The 24,032-nt window shown below is 37.7% G+C and overlaps 1 protein-coding gene across 2 annotated transcripts in view; it reads left to right on the forward strand.

The window, feature by feature from the left end:
* The window catches only part of PLA2G4A (phospholipase A2 group IVA), a 165,047-nt gene that overhangs the window by 63,780 nt on the left and 77,235 nt on the right, over positions 1 to 24,032 (forward strand). For both annotated transcript variants that reach the window (XM_042229206.2, XM_004013880.6), the window contains 4 exons: positions 7,092 to 7,240; positions 8,014 to 8,127; positions 20,207 to 20,244; positions 22,562 to 22,703. In XM_042229206.2, the coding sequence (XP_042085140.1) occupies positions 7,092 to 7,240; positions 8,014 to 8,127; positions 20,207 to 20,244; positions 22,562 to 22,703 (443 nt within the window). The remainder of the gene's footprint in view (positions 1 to 7,091; positions 7,241 to 8,013; positions 8,128 to 20,206; positions 20,245 to 22,561; positions 22,704 to 24,032) is intronic.

Raw genomic sequence — 24,032 nt, forward strand, 5'->3', positions numbered from 1 at the left:
TTACTGAAATTCATATGTTTATAGTGGAGCTAACCATCACTTTCCCAGGGTTTATATTAGTAAATGAGCTGGCACAGTGCGGGGAGCGTTGAAGAAGCCTGAGCCCCAACTTGATGCATTCAAACTGTGGTGTTGGAGAAGACTCTTGAGAGTCCCTTGGACAGCAAGGAGATCAAACCAGTCAATCCTAGAGGAAATCAACCCTGGATATCCATTGAAAAGATTGTTGCTGAAGCTCCGATACTTTGGCCACCTGATGTGAAGAGCTGACTCTTTGGAAAAGATCCTGGTGTTGGGAAAGATTGAGGGCAGGAGGAGAGGGGGTCGGCAGAGGATGAGAAGGTTAGATAGCGTCACCGACTCAACGGACATTAATTTGAACAACTTCTGGGAGGTAGTGAAGTACAGAGGAGCCTGGTGTGGTGCAGCCCATGGGGTTGCAAAGAGCCAGACGTGACTTAACAATTGAACAACAAAAAGTGTGGAAATAGTGAAAAGGTTGGCATCATAAAACATTTATGTTTTTAAACCTGTAAGTTTAAAAGCTTTAAGTTCTCCATCTAATTATTATTCCTAAATCATAAATGTTTAAAGGAGTGACCCCACTGGAGAATAGTATTCAGAGGCATTTTTTCAACAAATTATTATTTAATTTTTGGTCTTACTATGGCATTCATGCTTTGGTGGCAACTGAAGCAGAACACTTGAATATTAGTCCATCACCTTAAATAGATTGCCAGCTCACACACTCTCATGTACTTTATTCTTGGATTTGTTTTCATTTGGTCACTTGAAAATGTATTTAATGGCTAGAGAGAAACAGACATGAATTAATTTATTGTGCTTAATATAGTCTACAGGCAGAATAACTCCATGATGAAGTCTGGTGAGCATGTTGACTTCTCAGTGCCAAAATGTTTCTACTTTTTTGTGGGTGTTATTAAACCATTGTTCTTTATTTGATTGTCACGTGTGTGCTATCTGCATAGTCGTGTTTGACTCTTTGCAACCCCATAGACTATAGCCACCAGGCTCCTCTGTCCATGGGATTCTCCAGGCAAGAATACTGGAGTGGGTTGCCATTTCCTTCTCCAGGGGATCTTCCTGACCCAGGAGCCGAACACGGGTCTCCTGCATTGCAGGTGGATTCTTTACAATCTGAGCCACCAGGGAAGCTGGTGATACATGATTGTCATGAGGTACTTTAAACCCCACTTTTCAAACTTGTGTGCCTAAGTATCATCTGATAAAGTTGTTAAGATGCAGATTTCCAGGTCCATGCTGAAGACTCTGAAAATGTAAAGTATCTGCATTTTAACACTCCAGGTGATTCTGTGAAGATACTTTAGTGGACTGTTTTGGGAAATACTACTTTAAGCTCATTGTCAGTGGATTGCAGCTATTCAGAATGGGATTTTTATTTTTTAATATATTTGGCTGCCTTGGGTCTTACTTAGATGTAGCACTTGGCCCTTTTGTTGCATCATGCAGGATCTTTCTTTGTGGTGAACAGACTCTCAAATGTGACATGTAGGCTCAGTAATTGCAGCTCACGGGCTTAGTTGCTCAGAGGCATGTAGGATCTTAGTTCCTTGGCCAGATATCCAACCTGAGTCCTCTGCACTGAAAAGTGAATTCTTAACCACTGGACCACCAGGGAAGTCCCCAGAATGGGATATTTTACTGTAGATTTGGGGAGGGGGGCGCTTTTCCTTTGGTTTTTTGTTTGTTTGGTTTGCTGCATATATCACATGAATTGTAACATTATGGGGCATCTTTGGGCTTCACCAGTGGCGCAGCAGTAAAGAATCCAGCTACAATGCAGGAGACTCTGGACACTTGGGTTTGATCCCTAGATCAGGAAGATCCCCTGGAAGAGGGCCTGGCAGTCAAATCCAGTATTCTTGCCTGGGAAATCCCATGGACAGGGGAGCCTGGCGGACTACAGTCCACGGGATTGCAAAGAGTCGGACACAACTGAAGCAACCATGCACAGCATATGGGGCATCTTTATTTGAAGCAAAGGGTTTAAGGTGCTACTGAGCAAAGTGGATATGAGAAAGCAAATGGAGCATATTTAAAATCAGACTTGGAGTTTGGAAGCTGCCACCAGCTCCTGTGATGAATCATATAATATATGACTCAGACAAAGCTGAAATGACAGATGGCCTTGTTATGACTTTAGGCGGGCACTCCTTCAACTACTGAAGTTTATGAGAAGTTTTACAACCCGGGAATTCTGAAGTTATTTCTGATGCGTGTAGTTTCATGTCATCTTTATGGGAGCAAAAAAAGATCTATATCTCACATCCCGAACATTTTTGTTAGTCACGATTCAAACAAAAGGATACAATGTAAGAAAGTCTGTGCCCACACATTGCATCTTTACCACCCGTTTCTTTGGAGCTAATCAAGGTGAAGCTGAATCAGTGACTCAACAACACCCTGTTAATCCGACAGGCATTAATTCACAAAGGCATGATATAAAGTTTTTTTCATGTGTTTGACTTTTTCTCCCCTTAATGCATTTCTAGGAATTACTCTAAAGTATGGGCTAAGTTTTGCTGTCAAAAATGGACTGATGTCCCCTTTCAAAGCTTCCTGCCAATGACGATTATAGATTATGTTTTTTTTTTTAAGTGAGCTGAGATATGTAGTTCTCTTAATCCAATTTTAAAATAGCTTCTTAAAACTTCCTTTCATCCTGTGTTGTCCACCACTGTTACAGCTGTTTCTTAACTTGCAAAGATAAGCAGTGATGCAGATTGCAATATCATGGTTTGCAGCTGTCAGTGGTTTTCCACTGTCTAGCAACCTTTGATGTCTCCTCTTATTAATGAAGCACAACTAGAAAAACCACCAGTCTTGACAAAAACTTTTAGAGTATTGACTGTATTAAGAAGTAAAAATAAGAATCTAAAATAACAGCTTTGCACCAGATTTCAATTTTTTTCTTTTTCAAAAAATGTCTGTTGGACTTCCCCGGTTGTCTAGTGGTTAAAACTGGACTGCCAATGCAAGGGGCATGGGTCACTTCCTGACTGGGGACTAAATTCCTCATGCCATGTGGCATAGCCAAAAGATTAAACAAAAAATCTGTCGATGTTCTGACATATAAACACAGGGCTGGCATCATGTTGTATGGTATTTTCTTAATTATTTTGCAAGAGTTAGAATCTGGAAAAGCATATGACCCAATTGGTAATATCACTGGTTGATTCATGCCACTTCAATTTGCTGCTTCCTGCCTCTATCTAGTTCCTCACAAAGAAACTTCACTTTCTACTTTCTCTTTCTTGTTTGACTGGAGAAAACCTGTCCCTCCTCCTTTTCAAAGATTCAAATAAAGATCAAACCTCATAAGGCCATTTCTCCATCTACGATTTAACATTATGTATGTGTAACAACCTGGGTGACTGAGCTGCTAGTCACTAGTTTAGCGTATCTGCTTGTCTTCCTTGCCTCTAAAATTAGGCTATTAGCATTTGACTCACTTCCAAGTTTCAAATCTGCACTTTCGTGTTTGGCTCCCTCAAACTGCTTCTTGATGGGCAGTCCCTGGCGTTTAGGAGGCAACCAAATATTTGTTGAATGAGTGAATGATATTTACCATGTTTACTTCCCCTTCCTGGCACACTTTTTGTTTTCCAAGATTAGCTTTTGCTTGGTTTTTTGTTTTCCAATATTTTCTTGTTGTTAAGTCGCTAAGTTGGGTCTGATCTTTACGACCCCAGGAACTGTAGCCTGCCAGACTCCTCTGTCCTTGAGATTTCCCAGGCAAGAATACTGGAGTGGGTTGCCATTTCCTTCTTCATTTCCGATATTTCAGGGGGGTGGGGAAAGAGCATTAGTCCCATAAAAAACTAAACTTATGGGATGAGGAAGGGCTATGTTTTTATACATTTAATGTGAAGTGCCATTGCGTATTCTCCTTAAGAGTATGTATTTACTTCTACTCAGAAAAGGAAAGGTATTTTTCTCTATAATCTTCCACCTCATGCTATTCTAATAATTTTATTTCATTATTTTTGGCTGCTCTGGGTCTTCTTTGCTGCATGTGGCCTTTCTCTAGTTGTGGCCAGTAGGGACTACCGTCTAATTGCAGTGCATGGAATTCTCATAGCAGATGCTTCTCTTGTTGTGGGGCACAGGCTCTAGGATCAGGGGCTTCAGTAGTCGTGGCTCTTGGACTCATTGGTTGTGACACCTGGGCTCTAGCACACAGACTCAGTAGCTGTGGTTTCTGGGCTTATTTGCCCCACGGCATGTGGAATCTTCACAGACCAGTAATCAAACCTGTATTCCTTGCATTGGTAGGTGGATTTTCAACCACTGGACCACTAGGGAAGTCCTCTACTTGCTATTCTAAATATGTAGTTTTATTTGTGGTTTGCAGCCCTGAGCACTGGTGACATGGCAGAAACATGGTTAAGGGAAAGGAACAGTCATCTCTTGGTCGAGGAGTGAGTTGAATCCCCTTGTAGCGTGTCCTTCTCTTCTTTGGCCCATTTGCTCTTCCATCCTTCCTGCCTAGTCTTCTGTTTTCTAATTTGTCTACCATTGACCTGTCGAGAGAGAAAAGCATCAAGTTGGAAATTGCTATGTATAAATGTTCTAAACCAATACATTGTGTACCTTACTCAGTGTTACACATCAATTATATGTCAATATGAAGACATATATAAATTCAATGAAAATAACTAGCTATTTCCTTCTGTCTAAAAGAAAGATATCAAAAGTGTGAACAGACATGACCTCCTCAGATCAACTGAATAACTGTTTAAAAATGCAGATCCCCAATCTCTCTGTAGATCTGATTATGGGTCTTATGGAATGAGGGTCAAAGTTTTGTGTATTTAATCAAAACCCTAGGCATTTATTTTATACTTCTGTTTTAAGACTCAGCTGCCCTTGACCAATGATACATAAACTTCAAGTGGAAAAATTAACTAAATGACAATCCCAAATGCTTATTCTTTTGTAGATCTTCTAACTTAACAGTAAAAAAAAAAAAAAAGCCCACTTAAAAAGTATGATAACCACAGAGAACTGTGATGGGCATCAATTACATTATTTGACCATAACTATTGTAAAAGGACAAAGTATATTTTTAAAAATTATTCATAAAATTATTCTTTGAAAGCCAGTCATTTAAGAACTATTGTTTTTGCTCTTGCTTTGTTTTCAATGTTTGTATCTTTTTCTGTGTGAACTTTTGCACCTCTCTCTCTCTCTTTCCACCCTTACCCTCTCTCCGTTTCCACTTCCCCTCTCTTCCCTTCCTCCTGTCTCCCTTCTTCTTCCCCAAAACTCCTTTCCAGCCCCTCTTGCCTTGGCAAGCCACCCATTATGATCACATCTTTAGCACTCAGGAGCATGATGTCATTGAGAGAATGACCGTCGCGGTCGCATCTTGCTCTGATACTTACTAGGTGTATGATATTAACATTTCTCATTTCTTGTTGCCTCAACACTAAAAGTACTTTATAGTGCTGTTTTGTGAGATTAGAATGAGACTCCCGCGTGTGAAGTGCTCAGCAGAAATCCTGTCAGTCATCACTCAATGGCTGGTTTTCGTGGTTATGAGTTATAATGGCCACACAGGAAAGGATGTGTTAAAGAGAAAAGTTGAGTCCTTAAGTTCAGTTCAGTTCAGTCACTCAGTCGTGTCTGACTCTTTGTGACCCCATGAATCGCAGCACACCAGGCCTCCCTGTCCATCACCATCTCCCGGAGTTCACTCAGACTCACATCCATTGAGTCCGTGATGCCATCTCGTCCTCTGTCGTCCCCTTCTCCTCCTGCCCCCAATCGCTCCCAGCATCAGAGTCTTTTCCAATGAGTCAACTCTTCTCATGAGGTGGCCAAAGTATTGGAGTTTCAGCTTTAGCATCTTTCCTTCCAAAGAAATCCCAGGGTTGATCTCCTTCAGAATGGACTGGTTGGATCTCCTTGCAGTCCAAGGGACCTTCAAGAGTCTTCTCCAACACCACAGTTCAAACACATCAATTCTTCGGCGCTCAGCCTTCTTCACAGTCCAACTCTCACATCCATACGTGACCACAGGAAAAACCATAGCCTTGACTAGGCGGACCTTAGTCGGCAAAGTAATGTCTCTGCTTTTGAATATACTATCTAGGTTGGTCATAACTTTTCTTCGGGACCTTAAATATTGTAATCGTTGTTAGATTCTGAAGATACAAAGAGGAGTTCCTAACCTCACGTTGTTCACAGTCTTGTAAGAAAAGTGCAGTAGTGTAAGATGAGGATTCAGAGGAGCCACTCAAGAGACAATGATCAATATTTCCACACACAGGGTCAGTTCCCTTGCTATGAAATATATATATATATATATATATATATATATATATATATAGAGGAAATTTAAACAGTTCATTGCAGTCATTTCTCTCAGTTTAAAATGGTAACCATATCATGTCCTGACTCAGTGGGTCTTTACATGCAACTGAAAAAGCTGTCACTTCCTTGATATACTCACTTCCATCCGATTGAGTACCATAATAAATACAGAAATATGTATTGACTACTATTGTAAATGCCTCCCCTTAGAGTTTTTCAGTGTACAACCTGTACAACCATCCAAGGCAGCCTTGTAACCTTAAACAGTATTTATGTCACATTGGTTTTCATTATTTGGTTTGGCAAATAACATAGTTGGGTAATTTTTCTAATACAAACAATCATGATGATCCTGAGCTCATAATCTTGTCATCATTGTAGTCCTAGGATAGAGGTTATGTTGTGGTTAGCTCAATGAGATTGTTATCATTGTCTGTAGTTGGACTGAAATTTTGATTGCAGTGACCATGCCCTCTAGGCAGAGAGAGGAATTCTGAATAGGTCACCTAATAAATGGTTCCCTCTCAAAGGCCTGTTAGGAAGTACAGGAGCATAATATGTAGAAAGCATATAACCTACAATGTTCTTCCAATATATATCATTTGGTCTCAGACATTTCAAATATGTAGTTGTAGATTCATTGAAAATAACCTGATAACACATGTCAATAAAAACAAATCAGAATTTAATCACATTTTTGCTTCCTTCTCACTTGTGTTTAATGTCTACAGTTGACACTCCAGACCCCTATGTGGAACTTTTCATCTCTTCAACCCCTGATGGCAGGAAGAGAACAAGACACTTCAATAATGACATAAACCCTGTGTGGAATGAGACCTTTGAATTTATTTTGGATCCTAATCAGGAAAATGTTTTAGAGGTAAGTGAGTCATCGGGGGATAGTGGGTCAATGGGGGTCAAGTGAGTCACTGGGTGGGGGGGTTATCTTCAAGTTGAGCTCGAATGCATCAAATTTTCCCTCTCACTGCCTTCATTCTTCTCAGTTAGGTGGCTGGAGTACAGCTGTACCGTATATGGTAGATGAGCTTCTAGCTGCCACACATCAAGCTATGTGAGTGTCCAAATGCAAAAGTTACGAGGGGCTAGAGTCTTTAATCCTCACCATGTATTTTGCTACAGTCCATGGAGTCATAAGAGTCAGACATGATTTAGTGACTAAACCATGCCAATCAATTGCACTTTGGAGAAAATATTCTTTCTGTTTTAAAAGGGAGGATCCAAGTACAAAGGATAAAATATTGCTGATTAGGACGTCAAAATAAGTTAATTTCCTTAAATTTGAAATAGTTAGCTTTAAAATAAGTTCACGTAAATCTTTTCCAACAGTTACATGAGTTTTCTACATTAACTTCTTTCTCATATTCCAAAATAACATTTCCTCTGAGAGGGGAGAATTTCATTTTTCAAAATGTGATAATGAATGGGTCAATCACAAGAGTGAAAAAATGAATGATTATGTTAGAAACTCAGAAAAGACAAAGTATTACTAGTAGAATATTTAGGATTTCAAATGACTATTAAATATTACTTCAAGTTTTTCATTTTTTTTTAAAGTGTGGTGGAGATTTTAGATATAATTTCCAAAGATCCCAGAAAAATTTGATATCTGTGCTCTATTTTTTCTCTCTACAGATCACGTTAATGGATGCCAACTATGTTATGGATGAAACTCTTGGGACGACAACGTTTCCCATATCTTCTATGAAAGTTGGAGAGAAGAAACAGGTTCCTTTTATTTTCAATCAAGTAAGCAACACAACAGAATTATTTTTCAACCTTATGTCGGATAAAATCTAGTTAATCTGGAAAGTTGGAGTTTAATGTTTGGAAATCCTTCCCTTCCTTCCTTTCTTTTTTCCTTAGGTGTGCTGCATTTCTCAGATTTCAATAATTTTTTTAAGAATAATAAAACTTTAGAAAAATTATTTACACTGAGCAAACATTAGAGTCTTTTTACAGGAAACTAGTATTTTACAATGAGAAATGTAAGCAACTGGTAGACCAGGATTCAGAAAGCTTGTCAATGCATTAATTTATTCTTGTTGGGTGCAACCCGGTGTTTCTGTCCCTTCAAATGATTTTCCAAATCTCTCTCCTCACCTGAATGTACATATCCCTTAATCTTACCTCCTTTCCTAACAGTTACCATCCTGAATTATCTCTTTCTTCATGAACCTCCATGATAATTACATGTTGTTCATTGGGACTGAATCTTTTAACCTCTGCAAACTAAAATCCTGTAGTCCAGAAATTTAGAATAGTGGTCATGCATGCCTAAGAAATGACTTAAGCCCTGAGGGCTACCTGACCAGTTCATGTAATCAGAGGAACCCTGGTGCCTTATGCACACTGCAGTCACGCACTCCCCACTTATCCCTTTAGCTGCTACAGGAAGCACGTCGTCTATATATTTTCTGTCCAGTGCCAAGAGATACACTGGCCACATTTTAAAGTTATTTCATTCATTCCTCTTTCAAATGTTTACTGGAGTCTACCCATCATTGTGTTGTGCTCAAGGCTTCTAAAGAAGAATAAGATATAGGAAGCTTTTCCCTCAATTATCTTCATCTGGGGTGGAGGTAAGGTAGAGGTTGGGAAAGCAAATGGATATAGAGAGATAGATGTGATGAAAAGAAACCACCACATAGCAAGATTAAGTATCAATGAGGCATATACAGAGTGCAGTGGGAAGACAGAATAAAGAAAGATTGTGGTATGAGAGAAGGCCAGGTGTGGATCCGTATCAGTAGGTGATTTTGAGCAGGTCAAACAGTGAACATAGCTGTTAACACTTCGTCATTTGAAGCCGGGTTGTTTGGTGTTTAAATCCTACCTTTGTTTCTTACCATCTGTTTCATCCTGGCAAAATCACTTAGCTTCTCTGAATCTGGATTTACTCACCTGTGAAGTGGAGATCCCTTGAGGAGGAAATGGCAACCCATTCCAGTATTCTTGCCTGGAAAATTCGATGCTCAGAGGAGCGTGGTGGGCTACAGTCCATGGCATCTCAAAGAGTTGGACATGACTGAATGACTGAGCATGCAAAGTGGAGATAACATCTCTTAGGAAAATCACTATGATTAAATGAGTTAATTCTATTTATATATATCTATATAATTTATATGTAATGCATATTACATTTAAATATACTCTGATATAATTATTCAGTTCAGTTCAGTTCGGTCGCTCAGTCGTGTCCGACTCTTTGCAACCACATGAATCACAGCATGCCAGGCCTCCCTGTCCATCACCAATTCCTGGAGTTCACTCAAACTCATGTCCATTGAATCGATGATGCCATCCAGCCATCTCATCCTCTGTCGTCCCCTTCTCCTCCTGCCCCCAATCCCTCCCAGCGTCAGTGTCTTTTCCAATGAGTCAACTCTTCACATAAGGTGGCCAAAGTACCGGAGTTTCAGCTTCAGCATCAGTCCTTCCAGTGAACACCCAGGATTGATCTCCTTTAGGATGGACTGGTTGGATCTCCTTGCAGTCCAAGTTAGTCTCAAGAGTCTTCTCCAACACCACAGTTCAAAAGCATCAGTTCTTTGGTGCTCAGCTTTCTTCACCATCCAACTCTCATATCCATACATGACTACTGGAAAAACCATAGCCTTAACTAGACGGAACTTTGTTGGCAAAGTAATGTCTCTGCTTTTAAATATGTTATTCAGGTTGGTCATAACTTTCCTTCCAAAGAGTAAGCATCTTTTAATTGGCTGCAGTCACCATCTACAGTGATTTTGGATCCCCCCAAAATAAAGTGTGACACTGTTTCCGCTGTTTCCCCATCTACTTGCCATGAAGTGATGGCACCAGATGCCATGATCTTCGTTTTCTGAATGTTGAGCTTTAAGCCAACTTTTTCACTCTCCTCGTACACTTTCATCAAGAGGCTTTTTAGTTCCTCTTCACTTTCTGCCATAAGGATGGTGTCGTCGGCATATCCGAGGTTATTGATATTTCTCCTGGCAATCTTGATTCCAGCTTATGCTTCTTCCAGCCCAGCGTTTCTCATGATGTACTCTGCATATAAGTTATATAAGCAGGGTGACAATATACAGCCTGACGTATTCCTTTTCCTCTTTGGAACCTGTCTGTTGTTCCATGTCCAGTTCTAACTGTTGCTTCCTGACCTGCATGCGGGTTTCTCAAGAGACAGGTCAGATGGTCTGGTATTCCATCTCTTTCAGAATTTTCCACAGCTTATTGTGATCCACACAATCAAAGGCTTTGGCATAGTCAATAAAGCAGAAATAGATATTTTTCTGGAACTCTCTTGCTTTTTCATGATCCAGTGGATGTTGGCAATTTGATCTCTGGTTCCTCTGCCTTTTCTAAAACCTGCTTGAACATCTGGAAGTTCATGGTTCACGTACTGCTGAAGCCTGGCTTGGAGAATTTTGAGAATTACTTATATTTATATAATTTTTTATGAAATATGATTATATATTAGTTTATACATTAAGTATATAACACTACATATAAAATGTGCTCAGTCGTGTCCAACTCTTTGAGGCCCTTTGGACTGTAGCCCGCCAAGCTCCTTTGCCCATGGAATTTTATGGGCAAGAATACTGGAGTGGGGTGCCATTTCTTACTCCAGGGGATCTGCCCAACCCAGGTATTGAACCCATGTTTCTTGTATCTCCTGCATTGTCAGGCAGATTATTTACCACTAGAGCCACCTAGGAAGCCCACGTATAAAATATATAACAATAATTGAGTATAGAAATATATATAATACTCAGACAAATTCCCTGGGGCTTAGAGGGTAAAGTGTCCATCTGTAATGCGGGAGACCCAGGTTCAGTCTCTGAGTCTGGAAGATCCCCTGGAGAAGGAAATGGCAACCCACTCCAATACTCTTGCCTGGAAAATCCCATGGATGGAAGAGCCTGGGAGGCTGCAGTCCGTGGGGTCACGAAGGGTCAGACATGACTGAGCGACTTCACTTTACTTCACATAGATTATCCATCCGTACATATAATACTTAGTGCCTCATACATGTGTGTGTACCTATTAAGCAGTATATAAATGTTTGTAAAGAGCTGAATTTCAGTAGGCAGAGAAGCAGTTATGAGCGTTCTAGTTTCTAGTTGAAACTGCCAAGGCATGGAGTCTTGAAAAAAGAAAGCAAGCTGAGGCATGACAAGTTACACAGCTTGGCAAGTACATGCTGGTAGGCAGTGGGTAGAGAGTTAGAGGTGGTAAAAGGCTAACATTACCTAGGCATGGGTCAGTTCTCAGCAGACCCTTGTTGAGGGCTTTGTAAGCACGATGGGCCTTTCTGAAATGGAACGTTTTTTCCTGCTCTTCAGTCTGTGACTCAAAGATTGATTTTAAGAGAGGAAACTTTAGGAAAACATGCATTACCTCTCCTGTCATTTCCTATGCTCAGTTGTGTGGCTGCGGGCTCTGAAAAAGACTTTCTGCATTCCTGAATTTTGAGTAGCTTATATAATTATTTTCTTTAACGTGCTTGAAAAAACAGTTGGCCAAGCAACTTTTTTTTTCATTACACCATTCTTGAGTCCTTTGTAGTTTCAATCTGAATGAGAGTTCTTTTTTGTAAATTAATTAATTTATTTCTTAAAATTTATTTCTTTATTTTTGGCAGCGCTGGGTCTTTGTTGCTGCCAGCTAGCTTTTCTGTAGTTGCAGCGAACAGGGGCTAGTCTCTAATTCTGATGTGCAGGCTTCTCATTGTCAGGGCTTCTCTTGTTGCTGAGCATGGGCTCTAGGAGCGTGGGCTCTCTAGCATGGCCTCAGGAGTTGTGGCACGTAGGCTTGGTTGCTCTGAGGCATATGGAATCTTCCCAGTCCAGGGCTGGAACCTGCACCTGCTGCATTGGAAGCTACGAGTCTCAACCACTGGACCACCAGGGAAAGTCCCTCCATTAACTTATTTGTTTTTAATTCATGAATTTCTATGCACTAGAAAGAATGTCTTGTTTATCATTTGGCTATTTTTACCCAGAAGTTTTCAATGCTTCCCATTTACAGATATGGAGAATGATTTTGTAATAATTAAAATCTAATGATAATGTAATAATGATATCTAATGAAAATGATAATGTAATAGCTAAAAAAATCTTTTTTATGCATCTTTAAAGTATTTACCTAGCCATAGCTTATTTTTTAATATAAGAATCTGAGTCTTTACAGTGTACCTAAAACTTTGTTTAATATCAGGAAAAGCTATCAAAAGTTTCATTTTCAAGGAACTAACAGTCTGTTTGGAGAAGGAGTACGCATTCATGATAGGCTGATAAGTAATAGAATAAGTAGTCTTATGACGCATCATTCATTGATTGACTTATTCAACACTGAATGTGTTCCAGGGAATATTCCAGGTGATGGGCAGACAGCAAAGGACATGGTGGATGATGGTTCCCAGGGAGCTTGCATGTTGATGGGGAAAGTAAATAGGCACCAAGAAGCAAAAGGATAATGAACATAACATCAGCCAGTGATAAATGCTATGGGGAAAATAAAATAGAGGGGTGTGATAGAGAACAGTTGGTGGGCAATGGAGTTTATATAGCCAAAAAAGGCCTTTCAAAGGTATTGTTGTTTTTTTCAAATTTTCTTATCAATTTTCAAGCATATGCAACGTTGAAATATTTTTACATTGGATACCCATATAAATGCTACCTAGATTCTACAATTAACATTTTATTCTATTTGCTTTTCACATATCTTTCTATCTGTCTGTCCATCAAACCATCTTGATACATACTTATGTATGTATGTATATATATATATATATATATATATATTTTGTGGCTATAATAAGGCTTGTGAGATCTTATTTCCCTGACTGGGGATCAAATCCAGACTCTTACAGTGAAACTATGGTGTCCTAACCACTGAGCATCCAGGAAAGTCTCCATCTTGATACATTTGAAAACAAATTGCAGGTCAAGAGGGATGGGACATCCTTCAATTAAAAAATAAATAAATTTCTAATTAAAAAATAAAACAGACTGCAGACAACAGCCTGTTTCCTCCCTAAACACACTTCAGCACATCAGCAACTAGAGTTCAGGATTTATGAATTATAATTGCAAGTACCAAATAAATCATGTAGACAATGTAGACAGTGAGAATTATTCATCCATTTATACATTTTGCAAATAACAATGGAGCACCTACCGTGTGAACAGTCTTTAGGCACTACCTATTCAGCAATACACAAACAAACAGGAATCCTTCCCCTCCTGGAACTCATATTCTATTGGATTGGCCAAAAAGTTTGTTTAGGTTAGTCCCATAACAGTGTACAGAAAACCCAAATGAACTTTTTGCCTAACCCAATACCTAGTAAGATAAATACGTAAAGGATACTTATGTTGGATAGAGAGCTAAATAAATCAAGGAAGGAGGAGAGGGGAGTAGGCATATGTCTGTGAAGAGGGTTGCAAAGGCAGTTTCAAAACTGTGACTAAGAACAGCATCTGTGATGCTATCTGAAGGCAGAAGGCGCTCGGTGTGGGAAGGTCTTGAAGCAGAAGTTTGCCTGACTTGTTGAGAACAGCAAGAGGGAGAGCGTGGCTGGAGCACAGAGTCGCAGGGAGGGTGGCCGGCTGGAAACGAGGACGGGCCTGTGGCCACAGTGGACCCTTGTGGGTCAATGGTGGGGGCTTGCTCTTAAGGGAAGGATGCGGTTGGGTCACTGAAAGGTCAGAAGGCCATTCTGGTGGAGAGAAGAGCCCTGGGCCTTTGCTCACAGTTCCAGGACTAGAAAGGGCAAGCATGTTCAGGAAGTGGCGTCTAGACGAGTGCTGGTGGAGGTCAGGGGGTGGGGTGGGCAGAGCATTCATGTGTGAAGGAAGAATAGATACGTGGAGATCAAACCTTAGCAGGGCTCAAATTCAAGATGAAATTCGAGTATTATCTTACTGATATCAGTGAGTCATGGAAGGTTTATGACCAAGTCATGGGGGAGTTTAGAGCGAACAGGATTTGGCTTTTTCCTCAGAAGTATTACTAAGTCAAAAGTTGGTAGGTAAAGATATAGAATGTTTGATATTGAGAACAAGAAGGTTCATACAGCTTTAACAGACTAGCTCTGTTGAAAGTGGCAGGTATAGATGTGAGGAAAACAGGGTGACATGAGCAACAATAAGTATGGCATTAGCTTTAATGTGTCAGGAAACGGAGAATGGAATGGGTCAGTGACAGTGAGAATCAACTGAAGTTGGAAAGCAGAAGTTTTCCAGCTTTTCCTGAGGCTATGATTTATCATTCAATTCAATTTTAGAATGCTCTCTCTCTTTTTTTTTAGGAGAAAACCAATTTGAGCCCACAGTTTTGTTTCCCAGCTACCACTCATAAAATCTGGGTTAGGCTGTGCTTGTTGGAATCATAAGTTTGGAGACAGTCAGAGTTGTCTTGCGAGCGAGACTGGTGAGACGTGCAGCTTTTCAGACCCTAGGCTCAGAGTCAGACAGACAGCCGTCTGGGTTGGAATCATGATTTGGCTACTTATTCACTGTGTGATGTTGGATGAAATTTTTTTTTCTTTTAGCCATGCATTTCTATTTGTGAAGCAGAGTTATATGTAGTGCCTACCTCTAAAGGTTGTGGTTATGGGTAAATGAGTTAATAGATGGAAAGTTTTAGAGCAGTGCCTGGCTCACTAAGCACCAAATAAATATTAAATATTCTCTTTATAATTATACTGGATGGATTGAAGTATTTGTCAAGTGCTTCATGAACCTGACTTAACTATTACACTTGCTGATTTTACTTACTGACTGAAATGAACTTCTTTATATACAGGTAGAGACTGTACATTTAGTGATCATTGTTTCAACCCAGTTCAGAATCAAAAATGCTCTAGTCACCCATTACTGAATATATCAAGTGTGACATTTGTTGCAGTATCCAATTTTTAAGTGGAAAGATAGGGTTTCTTCTGAGTTTAATATGTTTTGTGTAAGCAAAATCACCCACTTCAAGAAAATCATGAACATGCTAAGGTTTCGAAGTTAGATGGGTAGAAATTACACTTTTTTAATTCTCTAGATGAATCTTTATCTTGGCCATTACTCTGAGGAATGTAGTCTTGGATTTCCTGCTGTATGGTGTTTCAATTGGACATATTTATTTAGAAGTTAGTGTTATTGTTTTAAAATAGCCATATCTCATGGTTTCTGTGATATCTTAAGTTTGACTAAATGTTTCCTTTGGTTATTGTGCATTCCTGATTGTGACTTGAAAATGAATGAGAGAGTCCTATAGAAAAGATAGTGACAAAATTAAGAAAAGGTAGTTTTGATGGTGAGTTAGTGTCAGAATGATTGCACTGGAAAACTATGTATTGATATGTGAAGGCAAAGACTATGATTTAGCACAGTGAGTGAGACAGAGCAGACTTCGGAGGGAAAGCAAGAGAAATATATAATTTTGTGGGAATTTGGGAGATCTTCAGCTAAGATATGAATGCCATTGTATTAACACAGGGCAGAGTTCAAACAAAGGTCAAGCAATTCCTGACTATGAGAGAACGCATTTGTATTTTGGCGTCCTAGCAATGAAAACTTGCATGAATCTATTTTGATACTTCTACAATTTATAACTTTTAAACGTCAGGGCATCTGAGAGTGCCCTTGCATCCTTGGGGTCCTCTTCTGGACCAAAGCTCCATCAAGGACTAGAACACTTTCAGTTACTTATCTGACCTGACAGGCATCAGATACTTTCATTGAAGGAATGGATAAATGAATGCAGGAAATACAGGAAACCTGGAAAGTGCTCAGATGAGCATAATGAAAGTAAATGAAGTTTAAAAAAGAGAAAAACTTAAGAGCATGAGAGATTCCCATTTGAAAAAGAGGTAGTATTTTGGTTTCATAGTAGTGCTATAAGAAGTCTGATTTATTATATGATAGCTGATGATTACACAGTTCTTTCTGAATTTCCAATCTCCATGTTTAAAAAAAAAAAAGGACTTTATGGGAAAAGAGACTGTTGTCAAATGTAAACAGGAAAACTGTGATAAAGTGAAACATGGCTACAGAAATAATAGTGTATTTTTTTGTCTTTCAAATCTTTTAAGACTGCCTGGGATATTTTGAGGGGTACAACTGCCCTGAATTCTTGGGTGATAGATTATGTGATTCCTGGTAGTGAATGCAAATTTAATTTTATTAAGAAGCTATATTTGTTAGCAAGACTTACTGTGGTGATCCTCCTGCAATATATACAGACACCAAATCATTGTTATGTACCTGAAACTAATATAATGGTATATGGAATTACATCTCAATTAAAAAAATGTTAGTTTGCAGTGATATCAAAAAGTCATATGTATTTTAAAAGATGATTTTAGCAGCATATCATTCAATTTTAAACATGCAAAATTTATTTAGATGTGACTTGTATTGGTGATATTATAATTTCCTCTCTGTACCTGGATTGCCTACTTTTCTACATCCACATCCGATTCCTTCTTCATAGGATGAAGTTACAGTTTATGTAGACATGATTCTTTGTAAAAATGACCCTTATTTGTTGATATAATTTTTTTGTTATCTTGCATAGGTCAGGTAAATGCAGATAAAGTAGAACATATCATGTAATTCTCCTGAAAGATGTAATGATTATTGAGTCAACATGGTGATAAGCTGCTCTTTGTTTCTAACAAGGTGGGGAATGGGTAGATTGACTTAGGAGGGATCAGAATTCAAAATCAGTTTTATTGAAAGTAAAGTTTGTAAATACTGGAGTGTTATAATAAGTGATGACATGGCATATTTGAAGAGCTCTTTACTAATACGATAGATTTTCAAGTTACAACTTATTTGACTGTGTGCATCTTTTGGAAATAATTCTAAAGGACTTTCTTAATCCTGGGCACTGTGCTTATTTTATTCACTTTATTATTTCAAAATAACCCTGGAAAGTTTGCAGGAGAATTAGTGGGTTAGATACTTTAAAAGTTATTTTTAAGTCTGAAATGGCTTTAGAAAAATAGTTTCTCGCCTATAGCTCCCCTCCCCTGCTTGCCCCAACTGAATATCTTCCATTATAAGCATCTAAAACTGTTTTACACTGTGAAATTCAAAGAAGAGATTGTTGTTTATCCCTAGAGCATGCAGTGGGTATAGCCTGCTTTTTATATTAGTAATTCCTAGAAGAGGTGGACTTCTCATTGTCCTGGCTAAGTGTATTTTGGGGTTGAGGAGCACAGGGAGATTTGACCACCTTTCCTTTTAATAGCCTTGATAATGCAAGCAACCAGGAAGAGGGTGATGCGGAACTGCTTCATGCGATGTGTGGGAAGGAGTTTTCAATAGTTGTTTAATGCCTCACAGGAAGTACATATTTTTGTGGCTGTTTTATCTGTAATGATATGTTCCAGGTGAAAGATGCAGAGAGATTGTGAATGTCCATCTTCATAGCATGTCTGAACACAGAGCATCAAGTAGGAGAATTTAAAATTTCCTCCAGGTTGTGGGTGGTCCTCTGGGGCAACAGATGGAAGTAAGGACCCGAATCCACGTGACAAGAACCATGGCAGCACCTTCTATAATACTCGAAATTTCAGAAAAATCATGTCTTCTCTTCTCTCCGCCTGCCTTCATTTAAAGAGTCTTATCAGCCTGTCTAGGATCACGAGTATCTTAGCCAAGAAATGTTGCATTTGGATGTAGAAGGGACATTCTCATGGAGAAAACAAATATGACCCTAAACATAGCAGTTAATTTTCCTTTTATTATTGTTGGGACAAGTAGGCATTAGATATATTCAGGCATCAGATGTTTTTAAATGTAAAATACTTAGAGAGCTACCAGTTGAGAAGCCAGCTTTTTCCCACTTTCTGTCATGAGGTGGCATATTGAAATGGGAAGCCCATTCCAACTTAGAATTTTTCCATGAGTTAGAAAACTCCATATTGTAATCTTGTTCTTTTAATTTCCATTCTTTCTTGAGGCTTTTGCCTTTTGTAGATAAAAACAGTAAATCTAGTCTCATTTTAATACCAGTTTTCATGTATTTTTTTTTTTAACAAGCAGACCGTGTTTTATCCACTTGTTTTTTTACTGAATATCCGAAAAAGTAACCTCACTCAGTGTAAAATGTTTTCCAAGCCCCTCTTTGGAAATGACTCCATTTGAAATGTGGAAATGGAACTGTGCTGAACTGTGGTCTGAGCAGTGCTTTCCTTGATAGAATGCACAGCAATTACACAAATTGTTTAGAAGCCAATCACCTTTTTGACTTAAAACTGAACTATAATTTATCTAGGCATGAATAATTCCATTCGTACTGGGATTCTTGATTATTTTATCAACTTCAAAGTAATACTGAATATTCATAGAATTCCTTATGAGAACTGCTGTGTGGGTGGGACCAGCCTATGATTTTTTCCTCTAGCAGCAGTGAAATATTTCTCGACAGGAAATGATGCCTTATATGCTCCTCTTCCACGCACACGTGCACAGTAATTCAACAGATACTTATTGATTGTGTATTGTATGCCAAACACTGCAATGAACTTGTAATAGAGACCTACTTAAGACAGAGCTTACAGTCTAGTGGGAGAGGCAAATTTTTATACAGATAATTTCCATGCCTTTTTCTTACTCATAAAATTCAGTACTGAGAATTATCCATGAGATTATTTTAACATTTGGAAAGCTCCGTCTAGTTTGTTTTATTCCATCTCCTGAAACCAAAAAAAGAAAAAGTCAATAATCTGCAGCATTTTATGCTGGCTCAAAAAATATCCTCTTCCCATGTTAAGAGGCATATCCTAGTTCTGTTCTATTTGAAGGTATTCACCACATTCATTCAAACTATTTTCTTAAAATAACTGATGTAATAAAAATAATAGCACCATCTTACAATTGTGCAGCAAACTTTGAAACATGTTCTCATTTGGTTCTTGTAACAATCTAAAGTTACATAGTTTATCACTAATGGCTGGCATAATATTGAGAAGGTCTTTCTATACAATATATTTATAGTCTCTGGAAAGACATTTTTTAATACCCCTTTTCTCTGTGGATGTTAATCATTCTTTTCTTCATTAAACCCAAATCGGCCTGTTGGAAGGATAGAGTCCTCCCATAAGTTTGGTTGGTTCACACAGTATTGAAAAAATAAAAACTTGAGCCCCACATCCCATTTCAGACGTTTCTTACACTGACCACAGTTGGCTGGCCCCTAGGTCTTGCTGTCCACTTTGGACAGGCATTCTGTTTCTGGTTTACTACAGCGATTTGTCACAAATGCACAAATGTGACTTTTCATCCAGGTTTTCTTTAACTTTGGCCCCTGATTTTGAGGCCTGGGGATAGCCCCTAAATAATGGTACACATCTCTGTAGTTTTAAATCTTAGGAAATTTTCATGATTTTTGAAAAATGATTTTTATATGCACTGCTTTTTTTTTTGGTGAAAGAGGATAACAACTCTATCAAGGCAATTCTTATGCTTGTTAAAATCACGTATAAGACTTCTCTGGTGGTCCAGTGGTAAAGACCCTGCCTTTCCACTGTAGGGACAAGGGTTCATGCCCTTCAGTGGGATCCCTGTTCAGGGAACTGTGATCCCACATACCCCATGGCACAGCCAAAGAGTAAGAGAAAAAAATGATTATAAAGTAGGCCTATCTCATGAAAAAAACAGCAAAAAATTATTTATTGAAATATACCTGTAATTTAGGATCTTAATAGAGCTATGGTACTTTTATTTTTACTATAGTTTAAGGTTAAAAGTCATCTGTCACTTAAAAATTATTTTGACTTTGTTTGCATTATAAATAACACACATCCATTTTATGACCTAACTAACTAATTTATCTGTTCTAGGTCACTGAAATGATTCTGGAAATGTCTCTTGAAGTTTGGTAAGTGCATTTATTTCATTGGATAGAAAATATTGTGAGTGATCCACAGATTTTAATTGTTAAAAATTATGCTTTTAATATATGAAGTAATTCTGACAGCTTTGAGTATCAAAAATGCGCACTAAATGTACTTTGCTTTTCTTTAGCTCTCTCCTAATAGCTACAGCATTAAAAAAAAAACTCCAGAAACTAATATTCTTTGCTTAAATTTCCAGTAATTTAGTGGTTAAATCATAATTGTCAGAAGAGCCTTTAGAAAGGGCCCTCCATCAAGTTAAATATATATTCCCATAGAGATAAATACAGCTATTGAAGCTGATTTTTCATGGTTGATTCAGATGGATATTTAAAACCATGAAAGTGAACATACACAGAAAACTGTAAGAGGAAACACTGAAAATTGAGACTGCCTTTGTTCATAAAGATCAGCCGGAAAACAAATTATGAAGTTCCACGTTATGTGTTGTGCTTTCAAAGTGGCCTCCAATCATGAATGTTGGAAATCCAATTTATTCATTTTCAAATGGTGAGCCTAGGGGAGTCAGGCCTGCCTTGAGAATAAGTTCATCTCTGATCTAAGACTGAGGTCAATAGATGCTGCCTTCTTCAAGCTCTCTGCATCTCTTTGAAGTGGGTTTTTACCAAAGTTACTAATACACACTTTGTTTACATGGACACCACAGAATTAGTGTAACATTTTATATCGTATAATTTGCTAAATGAATGAGTATGGATACATTGACATTGGGTTTATATATTTTTCTTATTTTGATCCCTGGATAATGTTGATTCAACTTAGAAAACTATTACATAAGTTACTGCTGCCCTTCAGTAAATAATCAGGATGTATCAAAGGACAGCTTTTTTACTTCTGTTATTTTGCATTATATCTATTCTCGCTTGTAAGTGATATATTTTGGCATGAGATTAGAAATATTTTTGTTACTTGACTATGAAAGTAATGCTATTCATTTTAATGGGAAATGGTCTCCACTGGTGTAATTAATACACTGTTAGCTTTAGCAAAGCAGAATTATCAAAAATAATGTAGGAAAAAAACCGCAGCTAAATAGTATACATAGGTCTAGAAGCAATTTACTATAGTGGACTCGATGGTCGTTGAGTCTCCGGGAGATGGTGATGGACAGGGAGGCCTGGCGTGCTGCGATTCATGGGGTCGCAAAGAGTCGGACATGACTGAGCGACTGAACTGAACTGAACTGAACTGAACTGAAAGTTTAATTAAACTCTAGTTTTACGTGTTAATTTGTCTTGATTCTAAAATGAAATGCTCTTTAAAGAAAAATTCAATTTTTATGGAATGTCTTCAATTAAATAAAAAATAAAATCAGGAAAGAAATGAATTAGAGAGCTTAAAGATGGGACAGAAGATATGAACCATACCTCTGTTACTATATTTGCCAAAGTATTCAAAATGTTTTGAATTTTCTTTTACAGATTTTCATACTGATATCTTCTAAACATCTATGTTCATTGCTTTATTTGTAGATCTTTAAAAAATCATGCTTCTTGTGCTTAATGTAAAATAATGATCAGTATAGTATGTTACAAGGAACGTGAGTTGTAGAATGAGAAGTCCTGGATTTAAGTATCTGCTTGCTAATTTTGCTAATGGCTGAAATATTTCTAATCACTTTTTTACTTATTTGTAAAATAAAAGTACTTTATAAGTATATCTGTTGTGACAATTTAATGAGATGTTCTTTCTAAAGAGCATGTCTTACCAGAAACTTTTCCACATGTTTGTGGTAATACTGCTTGTAGTAGTTAAAAAAATGGACATAACACCAATACTTATGGATACATAAATTGTGTAATAATCACATAATGAAAATGCCTCAGAGTAGTAAAGATATTTGGATTAATTCTACTTATAAACACAAACGAATCCTCAAAAAAAGTTCAATGGAGAAAGTGATTTGCAGAATACCTCCGGTTGATAGCATTTACACAAAGTATGAAAAACCTATAAAATGACTCTATATTATTTAGACCTAAATGTATAATGTAAAATTATAAATAAGTACATCAGAAAAAGAAAGAGCAAGTTCAAAGTAGTGGTTACCTGTGAGGAACAGAAGAGGAGATAAAACTGAGGAGTGTCCCTTGGATGTTTCTGTGATAAGATGCAGTGGCATCGTTTTATAATTTCATTTCAGATCCCCTCCTAGGAAACGGCTTGAGGGAAGAAGTAAGAATATATCAGTGTAGTCATGGGGGCTTGTGGGAACTGGATGATGTATAACGAGGCTATAGACTTGAGGTCATTAGTTCATTATCTCTGTTTTATATGCAGTTCATCCCCCGATCTCCGATTTAGTATGGCTCTGTGTGACCAGGAAAAAGCTTTCAGACAACAGAGAAAGGAAAACATAAAGGAAAACATGAAGAAACTGCTGGGCCCGAAGAATAGTGAAGGCTTGCATTCTACACGTGATGTGAGTTGGAAATTTTTCAAAATGGTTTTGCAATTTAATAACAATTTTGTTTGTGCTTTCTCTCAAATTGCTCTCAAATGTCAAGATATTGAGACTGAGTATTATTTCTCTATCTTTCTAAGGTAAGGTGAGTGTTTCATAAATGGAAACTCTTTGAGGAAGATCATCACAAGGTCTGCCCATATTTGGTAGTATTTATCAGATGTAATTTTTAAAAGAGGCATAGGCATACTGATGCACAAACAAGATGTTCATTTCATTGGTAGGAAAAGTTTAACCTGTAAACGGGTCATTGAATTCATTTTAATACAAACTAAGATTAAATAATTGTCGAAATTATCATTACTGAGCCAGAACAAAATGTTATAAATCCTAATGACAACAACAAACAAATTTTTTTTCTTAAAAAACATGAATAGAGGAGATAAAAGGAAGTGTTTCAAATTATTACTGTTTCATATCAGGGAGTGAAAAGATATCCAAAGTTGACCAGGTAGTTAAAACAATGATCTCCACATGTGAATATTTTTCATGATTCTAATTATAAAGAGATGTTAAAATTTAAAAAGTTTGTCAACGAATATTGAAAGTACAGTCCTTCAATTGTACTTTAACTCCTTTTTCTTCCCTTAAATTCCAGCAAAGTAAATGGCATTTATTTTATTCAGTAACATATTATATAATCCAGTTTTTGTCTGTTTATCTACTTACCCCTTCTCTGATTTATGTATGTATGTATGTATCTACCTGCCTACCTACCTACCTATCCATCCGTCCATCTACCCATCCATCCATCTATTGGTCTATTCTTCTTTCTGAAATCTACAAAATAAATTTCTGCCATGGTTAATAATTCTGTAATATATATTTTAAAGTTGCTAAGGGTAGATATTAAAAGTTTTTATCACAAGAAAAAAATTTATAACTATGTATAGGGATGAATATTAGCTAGACTTATTATGGTGATGATTTCACAAGATATACAAATAACAAATCATCATGTTGTACACCTAAAGCAGTTATAAGATATGTCAATCATACCTCAATGAAACAACATTTTAAAAAGTGCTGTAGTAATGCTCATCAAATGATAATAATGGAATTTCTTCTTAATGGCGTATCAGGTAATACTTTTTACTTATTGCTTTGAGCTTTTCTGTTAATTGAATATTTTAGATGAATATAATTTACTTTTAGAAAGATATTAAATGCATGAAAGTGAAAGGTGCTCAGTTGTGTCTGACTCTTTGAGACCCCATGGACTGTATAGTCCGTGGAATTCTCCATGCCAGAAAACTGGAGTGGGTAGCCTTTCCCTTCTCCAGCGGA

The sequence above is a fragment of the Ovis aries genome, chromosome 12 (genome assembly GCF_016772045.2).
Source record: "Ovis aries strain OAR_USU_Benz2616 breed Rambouillet chromosome 12, ARS-UI_Ramb_v3.0, whole genome shotgun sequence".
In the NCBI taxonomy this organism is placed as follows: Eukaryota; Metazoa; Chordata; class Mammalia; order Artiodactyla; family Bovidae; genus Ovis; species Ovis aries.